General features: G+C 45.3%; 2 protein-coding genes across 4 annotated transcripts in view; one reads left to right on the plus strand and one right to left on the minus strand.

Moving 5' to 3' along the window:
• glg1a (golgi glycoprotein 1a) overlaps positions 1–11,396 on the plus strand; it is a 28,502-nt gene extending 17,106 nt beyond the window's left edge. For 2 of the 3 annotated variants that reach the window (XM_056451806.1, XM_056451808.1), the window contains 16 exons: positions 561–698; positions 773–859; positions 1,891–1,953; positions 2,047–2,160; positions 2,237–2,325; positions 2,446–2,563; positions 2,738–2,830; positions 5,341–5,478; positions 5,565–5,688; positions 6,030–6,172; positions 6,393–6,494; positions 6,642–6,749; positions 6,862–6,982; positions 8,149–8,255; positions 8,717–8,880; positions 10,315–11,396. In XM_056451806.1, coding sequence (XP_056307781.1) covers positions 561–698; positions 773–859; positions 1,891–1,953; positions 2,047–2,160; positions 2,237–2,325; positions 2,446–2,563; positions 2,738–2,830; positions 5,341–5,478; positions 5,565–5,688; positions 6,030–6,172; positions 6,393–6,494; positions 6,642–6,749; positions 6,862–6,982; positions 8,149–8,255; positions 8,717–8,880; positions 10,315–10,372 — 1,767 coding nt within the window. In that variant the 3' untranslated portion in view covers positions 10,373–11,396. Of the gene's footprint in view, positions 1–560; positions 699–772; positions 860–1,890; positions 1,954–2,046; positions 2,161–2,236; positions 2,326–2,445; positions 2,564–2,737; positions 2,831–5,340; positions 5,479–5,564; positions 5,689–6,029; positions 6,173–6,392; positions 6,495–6,641; positions 6,750–6,861; positions 6,983–8,148; positions 8,256–8,716 lie in introns of all 3 variants that reach the window. The other variant, XM_056451809.1, reaches the window with a different exon arrangement.
• Positions 11,397–12,770: 1,374 nt separating this feature from the next.
• On the minus strand, positions 12,771–17,748 carry LOC130219404 (fibulin-7-like). Its single transcript, XM_056451810.1, has 7 exons — positions 17,567–17,748; positions 15,389–15,512; positions 14,657–14,830; positions 14,246–14,452; positions 13,902–14,039; positions 13,363–13,498; positions 12,771–13,282 (listed from the first exon to the last, which is right to left on the minus strand). The coding sequence occupies exons 1-7, from the start codon at positions 17,645–17,647 to the stop codon at positions 12,922–12,924; spliced, it is 1,221 nt and encodes a 406-aa protein (XP_056307785.1). The 5' UTR covers positions 17,648–17,748; the 3' UTR covers positions 12,771–12,921.
• Between the last annotated feature and the right edge of the window lie 21 nt (positions 17,749–17,769).

Here is a 17,769-nt window from a genome sequence, read left to right on the forward strand (position 1 = left end):
TTATTTTATTCATTGATGGTCTCAGTGTTGAAGCCACATTAAAATAAGCGTGTGTGTATTTGCTGTGAAATGTGATCTGTTGGTGTTCTCGTCAGGCCTCCTGATTTTCTCCTCCGGCTTTCAGTAAATGATCAGCAGCCAATCACTTTCCTCCATCACTGAGACTGAGATCATGTGTGTGTGTGTGTGTGTGTGTGTGTGTGTGTGTGTGTGTGTCCGGGGCTTTAATTGAGGAGTGATTCACTTTGATATTAATGATGGATATGATGATGATGATGATGATGATGATGATGATGATGATGATGATGATGATGTGGTTCCTGGGAGAATTTTTCCGACTGATCTAAAAGCAGGCGTTCTGGGTGTGGGTCAGTGTGTTTGCAGTGGGGGTGTGTTTGTGTTCTCTGTCTGCCATAGTGTGTTTATTTGGTACTAAGAAAGGTGTGTGTGGATGTGTGTTCAGTTGTTCTGGGATTGTGTGTTGTGTTAATTTTTGTGTGTGTGTGTGTGGTCACTGGAATGTAAGGTGGTGTGTGTTTAATATGTGTTTGTGTGTGTAGTTGTCGCGGGACTGTAAGACAGAGGTGCAGCGGATCCTTCATCAGAGAGCTCTGGATGTGAAGCTGGACCCGGAGCTCCAGCAGCGCTGCATGACTGATCTGGGGAAATGGTGCAGTGAGAAGACTGAGGCTGGACAGGTCAGCTCAGCGGAGAATAAACACCACTGTCACTGTGTTTATTAGCATTCACTAACACTGTGTGTGCGTTTCAGGAGCTGGAGTGTCTGCAGGATCATCTGGAGGATCTGGCGCCCGGCTGCAGGGATGTGGTGGGGAACCTGACGGAGCTCGAGTCTGAGGTACACAAATTGTCTTGTGTGGTGTTGTGGCCTGTACCATGAAGCTGGATTAGCTGGCTAGCTCATTAAGTTTCAGTTTAGTTTGCACCGATCTTGGGTTTTGGGTAACTTTAAGGCATGGACATTTATTTAGCAGCTGAGCTACCTTCATGTTATCTAAAACCAAGAATTGATGCAAACTAAACTGAAACTTACCTGGCTAGACAGTTAGTCCAGCTTTATGGTTCAGGACCCAGAACATAACATGAACTTAATCAGAACATATCCTGCACACAGTTTAAACATAACCAGAATGTGTCCTGAACATATTATGTGCATAGCCAGAACAGAGCCTGAAAATACCCAAAACATCGCCTGAACATACTCGTAACGTAGCCTGAACATACCCAGACCATAGCCTGAACATAACTGGAATTTAATCAGAACATAAGCTGAACATTTCTTGTGGGTAACCTTAACATAACTGGAACATTCAGGACATAACCAGAGCATATCTAGTACATGTCCTGTACATAGTCTGAACACAACCAGAATGTATCTAGAACATAACCTGAACATAACTGGAACATATTCGGAACCTATTTGGAACATAGCCTGAGCATATCCAGAACATGGCCTGAGCATATCCAGAACATGGCCTGAGCATATCCAGAACATAGCCTGAACATAGCCCGAGCATGTCCGGAACATAGCCCGAGCATGTCCGGAACATAGCCCGAGCATGTCCGGAACATAGCCCGAGCATGTCCGGAACATAGCCCGAGCATATCCAGAACATAACTCTAAAGCAGGTTATCTGTGCAGTGTAAGATACCATGACAACCAGGAGTTAATAAAGTGCTGCTGCCCTTATGGTACCAAAAACCAGGATTGGTACAAAATAAACGGAAAGTTAACCAGCTAACAAGCTTGTCCAGCTTCATGCTACAGGTGCCTAATTTTTGTGTGTTGTGTATTTGTGTGTTTCTGCTAATGAGTGTGTGTGTGTGTGTGTGTGTGTGTGTGTGTGTGCGTGTGTTTCTGTTTCTCAGGACATTCAGATTGAGGCGCTGCTGATTCGGGCCTGTGAGCCGGTGATCCAGTCCTACTGCCACGTACGTTTGTGTGTGTGTGTGTGTGTGTGTGTGTGTGTGTGTGTGTGTGTTCTCCTGCATCTCTGAGCGTCTTCTGCTGTTTGTGTTGTGCAGGAAGTGGCTGATAATCAGATCGACACCGGAGACCTGATGGAGTGCCTCGTGGCCAACAAACACCAGAAGGAGATGAACGAGAAGTGCGCCGTCGGCGTCACACACTTCCAGCTGGTGCGTCTGACGACACACACACACACACACACACACTCCCTGCTCCTCTGTTTACCGTGTTTCTCCTGCGCTTCAGATCCAGATGAAGGACTTCCGCTTCTCCTACAAGTTCAAGATGGCGTGTAAAGAAGACGTGCTGAAGCTCTGCCCCAACATCAAGAAGAAGTGAGACTTCCCCATCCTCACACTGATCTTACTCTAGTGTCTGCTCAACGCATCAATACACTGATTTTACTGCAGAATTATTGATGGACAGTAAATGATGGGAAGGTGTTGTGTGTTCAGGGTGGACGTGGTCATCTGTCTGAGCACTACGGTCAGGAACGACACCCTGCAGGAGGCCAAAGAGCAGCGAGTGTCCATGAAGTGCCGCAAGCAGCTGCGGGTGGAGGAGCTGGAGATGGTCAGTGTTTATACTCTTCATTATAACACGAAGCTTGAACTAAATTAACTTGTACTGAATATGAAGCTTTACTAGAGCGGTGTGTTTAATTCTGGGTTCACATCACATGTAGTCGTCACATGTGGTCTGTTGTGTAGCTGTGACGTGTGTTCTGTTGTGTTTGTGTTCCTGCAGTCAGAGGACATCCGTCTGGAGCCTGAGCTGTATGAGAGCTGCCGGCAGGACATCAAGCAGCACTGCCAGAATGTGGTGTTCGGGAACGCACAGGTGAGCCTCACGCTTCCACACCATATCACTGACCAACCTACTTTCTGACCACATCACTAACTGACAACAGCATTGACCTCATGACTGACTGACTTACCACATCACTGGCAGAACGACTGACTGAATGATTGACCGATCGACTGACTGACTGACTGACTGCACTATTGATTGACTGATTGACGACACCATTGACTGACTAACCATATCACTGACTGATTGATCTCATCATTGACCAACTGTTGAATCACACTACTGACTAACTTATTAAACCACTGACCAGCTGACTGATTGCGTGACTGACCAAACCGCTGCCTATTTTACTGACTGCACTACTGACCAACTGACTGAATCACTGACCAACTTACTGAACCACTTACTGACTCAACTACAGACCAACTTACTGAACTACTGACCAACTGACTGAACCCCTGACTGACTTATTGACTCCACTACAGACCAACTTACTGAACTACTGACCTACTGACTGAACTAGAGAAAACCCGAATGAAACCTTTTGACAAACTTACTGACCAACTGAATAAACCACTGACCAACTTATTGACTCTACTACTGATCAACTTACTAAACTATTAACCAACTGACCGAACCACTGAGCAGCTTACTGACTCTACTACAGACCAACTTACTGAACTACTGACCAACTGACTGACTCCACTACTGACCAACTGAATAAACCACTGATCAACTGACTGAATTACTGACCAACTTATTGACTCTACTACTGACCAACTGACTGAACCACTGACTGAACTACTGACCAACTGAATAAACCACTGACCAACTTATTGACTCCACTACTAATCAACTTATTAAACTATTAAACAACTGACCGAACCACTGAGCAGCTTACTGACTCTACTACAGACCAACTTACTGAACTACTGACCAACTGACTGACTCCACTACTGACCAACTGAATAAACCACTGATCAACTGACTGAATTACTGACCAACTTATTGACTCTACTACTGACCAACTGACTGAACCACTGACCAACTGAATAAACCACTGACCAACTTATTGACTCCACTACTAATCAACTTATTAAACTATTAAACAACTGACCGAACCACTGAGCAGCTTACTGACTCCACTACAGACCAACTTACTGAACTACTGACCAACTGACTGACTCCACTACTGACCAACTGAATAAACCACTGATCAACTGACTGAATTACTGACCAACTTATTGACTCCACTACTGACCAACTGACTGAACTACTGACCAACTGAATAAACCACTGACCAACTTATTGACTCCACTACTGATCAACTTACTAAACTATTAACCAACTGACCGAACCACTGAGCAGCTTACTGACTCCACTACAGACCAACTTACTGAACTACTGACCAACTGACTGAACCACTGACTGAACTACTGACCAACTGAATAAACCACTGACCAACTTATTGACTCCACTACTGATCAACTTACTAAACTATTAACCAACTGACCGAACCACTGAGCAGCTTACTGACTCCACTACAGACCAACTTACTGAACTACTGACCAACTGACTGAACCACTGACTGAACTACTGACCAACTGAATAAACCACTGACCAACTTATTGACTCCACTACTGATCAACTTACTAAACTATTAACCAACTGACCGAACCACTGAGCAGCTTACTGACTCCACTACAGACCAACTTACTGAACTACTGACCAACTGACTGAACCACTGACTGAACTACTGACCAACTGAATAAACCACTGACCAACTTATTGACTCCACTACTGATCAACTTACTAAACTATTAACCAACTGACCGAACCACTGAGCAGCTTACTGACTCCACTACAGACCAACTTACTGAACTACTGACCAACTGACTGAACCACTGACTGAACTACTGACCAACTGAATAAACCACTGACCAACTTATTGACTCCACTACTGATCAACTTACTAAACTATTAACCAACTGACCGAACCACTGAGCAGCTTACTGACTCCACTACAGACCAACTTACTGAACAACTGACTGACTGAACTAGAGAAAAACCGAATGAAACCTTTTGACAAACTTACTGACTCCGCTACTGACCAACTGAATAAAGCACTGACCAACTTACTGAATTACTGACCAACTTATTGACTCCACTACTGACCAACTTACTAAACTATTAACCAACTGGCTGAACCACTGAGCAGCTTACTGACTCTACTACAGACCAACTTACTGAACTACTGACCAACTGTCTGAACTACAGACCAATTTACTGACTCGACCACTGACCAACTTACTGAACCACTTACCAACTTAGACACCACTACAGACCAATTTACTGAACCACTGACTGAACTGCTGACCAACTGACTAAACCACTGACCATCTTACTCACCTACTGATCAACTGACTGAACAATTTACCAACCAACTGACTGCACCACAGAGCGATTTACCGACTGCAATACTGAATCACTGAACTTGCTGACCGCACCACTGACCAGCTGACTGACGTGTGTGTGTTTAGGTGATCGAGTGCCTGAAGGAGAATAAGAAGCACCTGACGCAGCACTGCCATCAGAAGGTGTTCCGGCTGCAGGAGACAGAGATGATGGACCCGGAGCTGGACTTCCAGCTGATGAGGGTCTGCAAGCAGATGATCCGGGTGAGGAGAGCTTTAGTAACTGCAGCATCTTCATCATCATCATCATCATCATCATTATCATTATTATTATTATTGTCCTTCCTCAGCGCTTCTGCAGCGAGACGGACGCCAAGAACCTGCTGCAGTGCCTAAAGCAGAACAAGAACAGCGAGCTCATGGACCCCAAGTGCAAACAGATGATCACCAAGAGGCAGATCACACAGAACACGGGTACTTACTTACTGAGAGCATCTGTCTGTCTGTCTGTCTACATATCTACTTACCTACCCACCCACTCTATCGATCATCCGTCTAATATTGTTTATCCATCTGTCCGTCTATCTATCTTTCTATAGTTGTTTGTAGAATGATTATATAAGAGTACTGGAGCTGATAGCTTAAAGGGTCAGTTCACACTAAATCTAAATAGTCATTTACTCCTCCTGGTGGCACTGGTTGAGTTTGACCATTGAACACGGTGAGTTGTGTGTGTGTGCTTCAGAAAGCAGGTTATGTTTTGTGCTGTTACTGCTGGTGATGAGCTTGTGTGTGTGTGTGTGTGTGTGTGGTAGATTACCGCCTGAACCCTGTGTTGAGGAAGGCCTGTAAAGCTGATATCCCCAAATTCTGCCAGAACATCCTGAACAACGCCAGAGACGACAACGAGCTGGAGGGACAGGTCATCTCCTGCCTCAAACTCAAATATGCTGACCAGGTGACAGAACACACACACTTAAACATCCTCACCCCCACACACACACTCACTCACACACACACACAAATATCTCTCACACATGCAAAAAACGCTCACGCACAGATGTACAAGTGCACACCCTCTGTCACACACACATATGCGCGCGCAGTCACTAAAACACTGTACAATATCAATGCTTGACTGACTGTGTGTATGTTTCGGTCTGTGTGTGTGTCTCCAGCGTCTCTCCTCAGACTGTGAGGCTCAGATCAGTGTGATCCTCCAGGAATCTGCTCTGGACTATCGACTCGACCCACAGCTGCAGCTCCAGTGCAGTGAAGAGGTCAACACACACACACACACACACACACACACACACACTGGACATGTTTCTGTTAACAAACACTAAATACAGATTCAATGCTCAACTTCAGAGAGGACATCATGACAAAATGAGTGTGTGTGTGTGTGTGTGTCTGTGTGTCTCCAGATCCCACGTCTGTGTGCGGAGGAGGTGGCTGCGCAGGAGCAGACAGGGCAGGTGGAGGAGTGTCTGAAGGTCAACCTGCTGAAGATCAACCATGAGGGCTGTAAGAAGGTAAAATCTGCTCCAGCGTCAGCTCTGTGTGTGTCTGCAGTGTCTATTATGATCATCTCTGAGTCTCCATCTGTGTGTGTGTGTGTGTGTGTGTGTGTGTGTGTGTGTGCAGGAGGTGCTGAACATCCTGAAGGAGAGTAAAGCTGACATCTTCGTGGACCCTGTTCTTCACACCGCCTGCGCTCTCGACATCAAACACCAGTGCGCCGCCATCCCACCGGGCAAAGGCAGACGTGAGTGTGTGTGTGTGTGTGTGTGTGTGTGTTTTGGAACCAATAGCCTAGCGGTAAATAGTGCCAACATTATAGCACTGAGGTGCTCACGGCGTCCCGAGTTCGAGTCCTGACTTGAGGTCTTTTACTGGAAGTAGCCAAGAGAAGATGGAGACACTGTGCTCATAAAGGGATGGACATGGTCAGAACAATACTCAGGTAGGCTGTGGCGTTGACACCATGCTCAATTGGTACTAATGGACCCAAAGAAAATCTCCCCCACACCATTACACCACCACCAGCAGCCTGAACCGCTGATACAAGGCAGGATGGATCCATGCTTTCATGTTGTTGAGGCCAAATTGTGAGCCGAGCATCTGAATGTGGCAGCAGAAATGGAGACTCATCAGACCAGGCAACGTTTCTCCAATCTTCTATTGTCCAGTTTTGGTGAGCCTGTGTGAATTGTAGCCTCAGTTTCCTGTTCTTAGCTGACAGGAGTGGCACCCGGTGTGGTCTTCTGCTGCTGTAGCCCATCCGCCTCAAGGTTGGACGTGTTGTGTGTTCAGAGATGCTCTTCTGCAGACCTCGGTTGTAACGAGTGCTTATTTGAGTTACTGTTGCCTTTCTATCAGCTGGAACCAGTCTGGCCATTCTCCTCTGACCTCTGACATCAACAAGGCATTTGCTCCCACAGAACTGCCGCTCACTGGATATTTCCTCTGTGTCGGACCATTCTCTGTAAACCCTAGAGATGGTTGTGTGTGAAAATCCCAGTAGATCAGCAGTTTCTGAAATACTCAGAGCAGCCCGTCTGGCAGCAACAACCATGCCACGTTCAGCGTCTCTTAAATCCCCTTTCTTCTCCATTCTGATGCTCACTTTGACCTGCAGCAGATCGTCTTGACCATGTCTACATGCCTAAATGCACTGAGCTGCTGCCATGTGATTGGCTGATTAGACATTTGCGTTGACAAGCAGTTGGACAGGTGTACCTAATAAAGTGGCCGGTGAGTGTGTATAATGTCGTAGGTGTGACTGAAGGGGAATTATGAAGCTTAACTCAGTTTTACAGTGTGTACTGTATAAAAACAATGGAACCCTGTGGACTCACAATTCACAAAAACAAACGTGTGTGTGTGTGTGTGTGTGTGTGTGTGTGTGTGCGTGTGCATGTGTGTGCGCAGAGATGTCCTGTCTAATGGAGGCTCTTCAGGACAAACGTGTCCGCCTGCAGCCCGAGTGCAAGAAGAGACTACAGGACCGCATCGACATGTGGAGTTACGCCGCCAAGGTAAACACACGTCAACAATAAATCCAATTTACACAAGTCTTGTGGAAGATTCTGCACTTGAATTGATGTGAATTTCAGTACAAATGGTTTTGTAATTTACTCTAACACACACACACACACACACTCAAACGCTGTAGACCAGGGGTCACCAACCCTGCTCCTGGAGATCTGCCTTCCTACAGAGTTCAGTTCAGCCCCATATCAAACACACCTGTCTGTGATCGCCATTCCAGTTCAGGTCCTCATGAACTGGCTGAGGTGTGTTTGATCAGGGTTGGAGCTGAACGCTGCAGGAAGGCAGATCTCCAGGAACAGGGTTGAGCAGCCGTGGTGGAGACGGTCAACTTGACTGACATTTTACATCTGATGTTGAGTTTGCTGTACATGATTAACACACATCTTACAGAAGTCTTGCTTTTTTGTGTGTGTGTGTGTGTGTGTGTGTGTGTGTGTGTGGTCAGGTGGCTCCAGCAGAAGGTTTCTCAGATCTGGCAGGTCAGGTGTTCATGTCTCCTGCTAAGAGCTACATCCTGAGCATGCTGGCGATGTGTGTGGTGCTGCTGTTCCTCATGGGTCTGCTGTGCGGGCGCATCACCAAACGCGTCACGCAGGAGCTGAAGGACAGGTAGAGCGGAGAGTGGCGCGGGGGCAGTGTGTTCGTGTGCGTGCGTGAGTGAGTGAGTGTGTGTGTAAGCGGCGCCCCCTGCAGGCCAGAACGCCACCCTCCGCCTGGAACTCTGGGGCGGCAGGGGGGTGGCAACGATAGACTCAAGCTCTCTATGAGTGTGTGTGTGTGAGAAGAGTGTGTGTGCTTTTTTGGTGGAGTCATGGATGGCCACATTGGGACCCAGTTTTAATGGCTACACACACTCTCTGTTCCCCCGACCGTGCTCGTCCAACATCATCTTCTGCTTCAAGCGGCCTGCTGCGGATCAGCTGATAACACAAAGACTTCGCTCTCCGGCTAAACCTGTTTATTTATTGTGGACGTCCCGCCGTCCGCTTTCCCAGCACAGAGTCCAGAGGAAAACGAGCCAACGAATGTGTGTGTCTGTGCCTTTCTGCCCGTCCCAGAGCCGGTGATTTCCTACGGTGTCAGTCAGTCCTGATCATGGGCTGCTGCTGCTGTCTGTTTTCTCTTGATGGGATCATTGATTCAGTAGGGGTGTACATGTATTGAATCTCTCTCTCTCTCTCTCTCTTATTGGGTTGAATTAATTTCGTTTGGGTTTCTGGATCATGAAGATCTCTCCCAATCATTGGTCCAGACTGAGCCAGAAGATGATTGCAGATGTGAATGATTGTAATATTAATGTGTTTCGTCTCAGTGGCCGCATTCAGACGTCTCGCCGTTTCTGATGATAATCTCTCGTCTGATTGGTCTGTTTTAAAGTGCCATGCTCTAACGGTTCACTTCAAACATCCGCATGAAGAGTTCTTCATCCACCCCGTTCTGAAGGCCTTCTCTGATGGGCTGTCCGGACGCCTCTCGCTCAGTTTTTTGGGAATAGTTGATTTTAAACACTCCAGTTTTTGTACACACCTCTGAGATAAGCTTGTGCACAGATGCACCAATTCTGCTGTGCTTTTACCTTTGACTTTGTGTTTTATCAAGCACCCTGCCGTCCACTTGCAGCCTTTTTTTGCTGATTTTGGGTTTGTTTCTCTTGTGAATCGATCAGAGTTGTTGTTTTTCTAGAAAACTCAACAGAAGTTGGATTGTAGCTGTAAATTCTTCTCCCCACAATGGCTTTAATGCTTATTTGTTTCCAACGTTCACATTAAATCGGACTCTTGGATCAGCGTTCACTGTAAACGGAGCCGCGGCGCTCCAGTCGCTCTGCCTTTTAAACTCATTTGGCGTTTGTATTCCTCTTATGCTTATTTTTTGTACATTAAAGTGGACTTTGGTTCTAGTGTTTGTGCTTTAATAATCGGAGTCACGATGCTGTACCGTCAGTACTGTAAATATCTGTATATGGTTTGACTGGAGGATTGTGGGTAACTCAAACTCTGCCTTAATAATGGCGTGTTTTGTTTTTGTTTCTATTCCTTGCAGAAGACTTGCTCAGCCGCCTTTAAGAAAGGACAGGAAAGGATACATCCCAATTAACTAACAAAAATACACACACGTAATCCAGCCAATGCTAATGGCTAAAATTAGCTTCTGTGTGCATTTTCCACAAGTGATTTGAGGCCAAATGTTTGCTTGTGTCCTCTTCTGTTTGAGCTGGTGTTCACGTCCCTGCTGCTTCCCGCTGGCGTTCATCACTCTAACCTTTACTTTCTGCACAGATATTTCTGTCTTTTTTTGTTTTCATTCACGGAGTCTCTCATCCAGAGGAAAACCGTCCTTCATCCGCACTGACGGAGGTCTTTAATTAATGCGCATTGATGCAAACTACTAAACCTGCTGTTTGTTTAGATGAATATATTCATTCACAGAGACTGACGAGGCTTCAGACATCAGGATTAAGATTGAGCATCTCCATTTCTGGATGCAATGCAACATGTTTCTGATTAAAGATTAAACAACATTGCTTTTTTACTCTTTGAATGCACAAAAGTCGATCAAAATTAAGCAAAAAAGTGTTCAATCTTCAGTCAGATGGTCAGAACATCAGCGGAAAATAGCTGGAGTATGACCAAATCCAGAGTTTCCCAAATTCCTGATTAATTCAAAAGCCTGATCGAGCCAGTCTACTGTTTAATCCTCTGGTGAACACAGCCTGAAGTCATCTGGATCAATAGTGATGATGATGATGATGCTGCTGTGTACTGGTTTTCTGAAGGTCTGTGTGTCCGCGAGTGTTGATGATTGGTGCAGGGTTTTTCTTTCTTTCTGCTTTTGCATTATTTTTGTAAAACATTATTTTAGCACTGGAAAATCTGTGTGTGTGTGAGAGAGTGTGTGTGTGTGTGTGAGAGATTTGCTCTTCGCCATCATCCCACAGCTCTGCTTGCTCTGTCAATCTGAATGCGGCCCAGAGCTGGCGTGTGTGTGTGACTTCTCATGGACTCTGCTGAGCGATGTTCTCCACAGGTGTATTAATAACTCAATAACTTCTGTTCTCATCTCTCCTGTTTGGTTCTGTATGTTGAATTGGGCCGTTGTTAATAAACCTGATCTGCTGGTTTGTATCCGCTGTGTGTGTTTTTGTGTGTGTGATGTTTGTCAGGCGTGTGTGAAGGTCAGCGTGGGTCAGTCTCACAGCGCCGCCACATTCTCTTCTCCACCGCAGATGTTCTCCATCTTTAGCTGAGCCTCTCCTTGTGTTTTTTCAGTGGATTAATTGATAATCTAACCATGTGCGCTAGCAAACTCAACACTCATTTTGATTTCATGCAGACTTTTGGGAAATGTGTGTATTTTAAAAAGATGTAATTATTAATAAAGCAGCAGAGTTGCACAAAAGCTTGCAGTCTGTGAAACCCAAATGTCCAATGTTTATTTTTCCTTGCGCTCATTATCATTCTTTAGCTGAACAATTAATCTGCAAAGGTTAATCCACTGATTAAACTATAGTTAATCTTCAGGCTGAGCTTCTGCGTTTGCATTGGTGCTTCTCCGCTACAATATTTTTAGCCACACCCCTTTTTACCGTTGGTTTGCTATGAGGGAATGTGCAAAAGAAAGCCCCGCCCCCTACTCAATATTCCGTCTCAGAAGTACACTATGGGCTCTATTTTAATGATCTAGGTGCAAAGTCTAAAGCTCATTGCGCAAATGCATTAAGGGCATGTCTGAATCCACTTTTGCCCTTCCAGCTGTAACCCAGTACTGGGAAACACCCATACACACACACTCATACACTACGGCCAATTTAGTTGATCAATTCCCCTATATCGCATGTGTTTGGACTGTGGGGGAAACCGGAGCACTCAGAGGAAACCCACGCCAACACAGGGAGAACATGCAAACTCCACACAGAAACACACACTGACCCAGCCGAGACTCGAACCAGCGACCTTCTTGCTGTGAGGACACAGTGCTATGTGGCATCTCTCTATTTAGAATGCTGGACCCTCCATACATGTTTCGACATCCTTTAGTGGGCTCAAGAATTAATTAGGAGGGTCAATTGACCTTCATGTAGAATTAAGAGCGAGTCAATTTTCAAGTTTAGGTGGACTGTCCCTTTAAATAAATATACATGCGAGTTTTAGATCCTCCAGTTATTGTTACATAAGTCCACATGAAATTAAAACTGACCCTCTTGATTCTGTTAGCTCTCATTGCTAGTTTTGTGGTGAATAATTTGCCCTTGTCATCTATAATTAAAGTCTGAGAAAGCACTTCCTGTTTGTTTTTGGTTAAATTCTCGGATTAGGTCTGTATGAGCTATTGGGCGTGGCTAACATACTTAACCACGCCCCTCCTACAGTCATAAATGGTGAGGAGGAGGAGCCTGTTAGGCTGTAATAACTCCACCCAAACCCTTTTCCCCATCTTTCCCCATGACACGCCTACTTTACAACATCCAATCAGCTCGCAGTAAAAAGACAAGCCACGCCCACTGTTTTCTCATTTAATATTCCGTTTCTCTAGGAACTGCGGCACAACACAAAAACAAAAGGTAGCAGCTTCCAGTTCATGCGGACTTTAATCTAGAGACTTCCTTCATGATCTCTGTACAGTGACCTCGGTGTGTGTGTGTGTGCTGATTCAGAAGTCGTACGGTGAGATGAAGAGCGTGACTCTGGTCAGATATCTCCCGATCAGCTTCCGTCTCTCCGTCTGGTCTATCTGGATGTCCACCGTCAGCTGATCCGGGCCCCGTATGGAGCGCAGCAGCACCAGCCGAGCGGTCCCGGGACCCGAGCGCTGAATGCTGACCTGCTGAACGCTGCTGTTCCCCTGCAGGCTGAAGCGCAGAGAGTCCCCCAGGAGCCGCTCCGCTGACACGCGGAAGAGGACCACGGGGACCCGCATGTTGGAGACCACCGACATGAAGTGGAACGTGACGGAGAGCGGAGCCTGCAGACACACAGAGTCCTCTTCAACACACGGGCTCCGCTCACAGCGCCTGTGGAGACACAACACTGCTCAAACACACAAGCAAACCCGTGTGTGTGTGTGTGTGTGTGTGTGTGTGTGTGGACTCACAGCGCTGATGTCTTGATGTATGTGGCGTTGTGAAACTCAGGACAGTGGATGTGTTCACAGCGATGTCCACCGTAAGTGTTCACACACACCTGCTCAGAGCTGCAGTTATGAGCCGCCTGCACACACTCGTCCACATCTACACACAACACAACACATCAACACTGCCCTCTGCTGGACACACACACACAAGTATACATGCAGACAGAGCATGAGTGCTATCTATACGTGTGTGTGTGTGTTATGCTGTTGTGTTTTCAGAAGTGGGTTTGGTACATATGCACATTGTTTGCGTGTGCATAAGTGTGTTGTGTACTGTATGTGTGTGTGTGTATGTATTCTGAGTGTGTGTATAAAGTGTTATGTGCATTGTGTGTTGCATCTTGTGGGGTTTTTTTTCGTGTTTTTTGCGTGTGTGTGTGTGTGTGTGTTTTGTGGTGTATGGTGTGTTGTTTGTTTTATTCTGTTGTGTATTTTCAGATGGTCCTGTGTGTGTGTGTGTGTGTGTGTGTGTGTGTGTGTGTGTGTGTGTGTGTGTGTACCGTGGCAGCTCCTGCTATCTCGGCTGAGCTTGTATCCGTCCGGACAGCGGCAGTAGAAGCTTCCAGCTGTATTCACACAGGTGTGCGCACACACACGGCCAGGTGGAGTGTGTCGGAACAGCTCACACTCGTCTATGTCTGAAACACACACACACACACAACTGTTCAGAAATGAATCACGTCACATGATACTGAATTCCCCTTCTGATACATGATCACACTCGATCATTCACCACGGTAAAAGTACATGCAAGAACTGTCAATGACCAGCTCTATCACTGGTGCTGTGTGTGTGTGTGTGTGTGTGTGTGTGTGTGCGTGTGTGTGTGCGTGTTTTGAGTCACCCATGCAGAGTGAGGTGTTGGAGCTGGAGATGCTGAATCCTGCATCACAGGAGCAGTGGATGGAGTCCAGAAACTCCACACAGCGAGACGTCCTGGTGTAGACTGATGATGATGATGAAGATGACGGAGGTTCAGCGGTGGGTTCGTCATCATCATTCATCGCGCTTCCCTCAGTGTCTCCAGCTGAGAGGACAGGAGATATTCGCCCTGAGGAGAGCAGTGTTGTTAATGCACATCTCTCAGGTCTGTATTGATGAACTCCTCAGCTCTAGTAAACCTGATCTCTGACGTTCTTATTGTCATGTGTCATCTAATTCAGCCGTAAACTTGCTGATGCGGAAATAAAGAAAGAAAGGCAGCAGAGGACAGGAGCGCTCTCTGGCAGATACAGCTGTGGTGAGTGTGTCGTACTCTGGCAGGACGGCTGCGTGTCGCTCCAGCTCAGAGACTGCAGACACACTCTGCTCTCGGGCCCCATCCGCTGGAACCCTGGGTCACATAGGTAGTGGATCTCATGACCCATCCTGAAGATTCGACCCAGCATACGCCCGTTCATCAGCGGTGGGGGCGGAGGACAGGCTGACCCTGCAGGACAGGGAACACACACACACACACACACACACACAAACTTCACATTGAAGATCCTGATGTTGTGCAGTTTAACACTAGCTTACAGTGTCAGAAGTAAGAATAATCATGTTCCTTAGTGCCTTATTTACCACAGCGGAATGAACCGCCAACTACTCCAGCATATGTTTTACACAGCGGATGCCTTTCCAGCTGCAACCCAGAACTGGGAAACACCCATACACACTCATACTACGGCCAGTTTAGTTGATCAGTTCCCCTATAGCGCATGTGTTTGGACTGTGGGGGAAAACGGAGCACCTGGAGGAAACCCACACCAACACGGGGAGAACATGCAAACTCCACACAGAAACACCAACTGACCCAGCTGGGGCTCGAACCAGCGACCTTCTTGCTGTGAGGCCACAGTGCTGACCACTGAGCCACCGTGCCGCAAGTATGAAGATGTTTTATGATTATAGTTGAGATGTTTGTGTATATAATGCTCTTGGTGTGTGTTTGTTTGTAGTGAGTGACTGTGTATGATCTGTGTGTGTGTGTGTGTGTGTGTGTGACCTGTGCTGTGTGTTCTGGTGCTCTGCATCTGCTTCAGTGTTTTCTGGAGGCTCCTCAGACTCATCTCGTGCGCAGAGAGAGTCTTCATCATCTGCTGGAGAGCAGAATTCACCACCTCACACTCCTGCGCAACACACACACACACACACACACACACACAGCGCATTACAGCACCATCACAATAACAGCATTATTCCACAATACAACAGTTCAGAACAGTGTTTCAGTGTCTGTTTACAGTGGAGTATCTGATGTAAAGCTGTATTTACACTCACATGATCCTGAAAACATTATAACATGATGATTTGATGATCACAGATTATTTATTTATATTAATAACATCTGCATATTATCACTTTTCAAAAGCTAAGGAGAATAAACTCTTATAAATATGTATATATATGTATATATATATATATAGTATTTTAATAACTATACACTACCTGATGAAAGTCTTGTTGATCTCAGCTCTAAGAGCAACACATAATAACTCGACTTCTAGTGTCAGATTATTCTGCTGGATCATCTGTTGATCTGCATCCCAATCATCACCAATACTGCAGAAGACCTACTGGAACCCACATGGAGTCAAGATTCTCACAGAAATCAGTCAAGTTTGGTGAAGGAGAAGTCATGGTTTGGGGTTCCATTCAGTATAGGGGTGTGCGAGAGATCTGCAGAGTGGATGATCAACATCAACAGCCTGAGGTATCAAGACATTTGTGCTGCCCATTACATTACAAACCACAGGAGAGGGCGAATTCTCCAGCAGGATAGCGCTCCTTCTCATACTTCAGCCTCCACATCAAAGCTTCTGAAAGCAGAGAAGGTCGAGATGCTGCAGGATTGGCCAGCCCAGTCTCCAGACATGAACATTATTGAGCTGATGAAGGAGGAGGTGTTGAAGATGAACACAAAGACTCTTGATGAACTCTGGGAGTCCTGCAAGAAGGCTTTCTTCACCATTCCAGATGACTTTATTAATCAGTGATTTGAGTCATGTCAGAGATGTATGGATGCAGTCCTCCAAGCTCATGATGGAGTCAGACACAATATTCATTCTGTTTCCACTGCAGCATGAACTAAATAATCTGCCAACTAGGTAAGCAAAACGGTCTTGCTTTTCCTTTTGACAGAAGCTTTTTTCTCCTTACCCCACTGGCAGATTATTTAGCTTGTTTTTAGGGAAAACTCTCTTAAATTTGGTATATTGTTTATTAAAACAGGACCACGTGTTTTGCTTGTCTAGAAAATGCTTCTTGATTTAAGATTTGTTAGATATTTGGATTAGAAACGAGACAAACTCTGAGTAAGAAAAGCTTTTTTTTGCATTGTTTCAGCCTGCAGTAGTTTTCCTTGCACTGCTGTATAGTGTGTTCTGCAGGATTGTATGGTGTCAGAGTGTGATTATGGGATGGTTTGGCTGTGTTCAGTGTTGGCCGGATCTGCTCTGTGTTTTGGACGAAGGGGCTCCTCAGAGTCTGCTGTTAAAACCAGAGCAAACACTGCAGCGGCTTCACATGTGCACAAAAACCCAGACCAGCTTTCTCAAGTCTGAAGCAGGTTAATCAAGACTGCTTAGCTGCATTTTTAACTCATTAATTAGAAATATTTTTGCTTTTACTCTCTTTTATTCGTCTATGTTAAGCTGCTTTGCACAATCTGCATTATTAAATTATGCCAACCATCGAAGACAACTCATACACTTCACCTATACATCACCTATACACTATATAACTACAGGTTAACTATGTTTATAACAACTTTAACTGTTAAAGCTCTTAGTTACCAGTTATTGAACGTTATAGTAACTAATAAAGTTATGGTATCTAATAACTTGCAATAATGTGCACCTTATTTAAAGCAGCTCTGAAACAATAAATATTGTGAAAAGTGAATAAACGTGAATTGAAATGTTAAAAGGGCTTTAGAAATAAATGCACATGCAAGAGTGTTATATATTCAGCACTATAGACTGGAATAACATGATCAGTTATTTCATTTAAAATACTATTAATCCAATATTAATCATAATGCAATATTCAATTACTTTGAAATAATTATACACCTGATTTTGTCGTGGCCATTGGACAATAAAAATAACTTATGAAAACAAATGCAAACATTTGATCAATCATTTTAGCTAGTTATATTTGGCATTGCTGTAAAGTCTCTTACTTGTGCCTGAGATGTGAAGAGTTGGCTGGAGAAAATGATCAACACACACAGCAGCAGCTTCATCGTTCTAATGTCAGACATTGAGATAAATGTTGATCTTGCAGGAGTTTGATCTGCAGTTTGAGTCTCACTGAACACTAATCTGCAGGTTTTGTCTTGTTTTGAGGAGTTTTTAACCCGCCTTAATCTACAGCGTGAACCAG

This window comes from Danio aesculapii, chromosome 25, assembly GCF_903798145.1.
Source record: "Danio aesculapii chromosome 25, fDanAes4.1, whole genome shotgun sequence".
Taxonomy (NCBI): domain Eukaryota; kingdom Metazoa; phylum Chordata; class Actinopteri; order Cypriniformes; family Danionidae; genus Danio; species Danio aesculapii.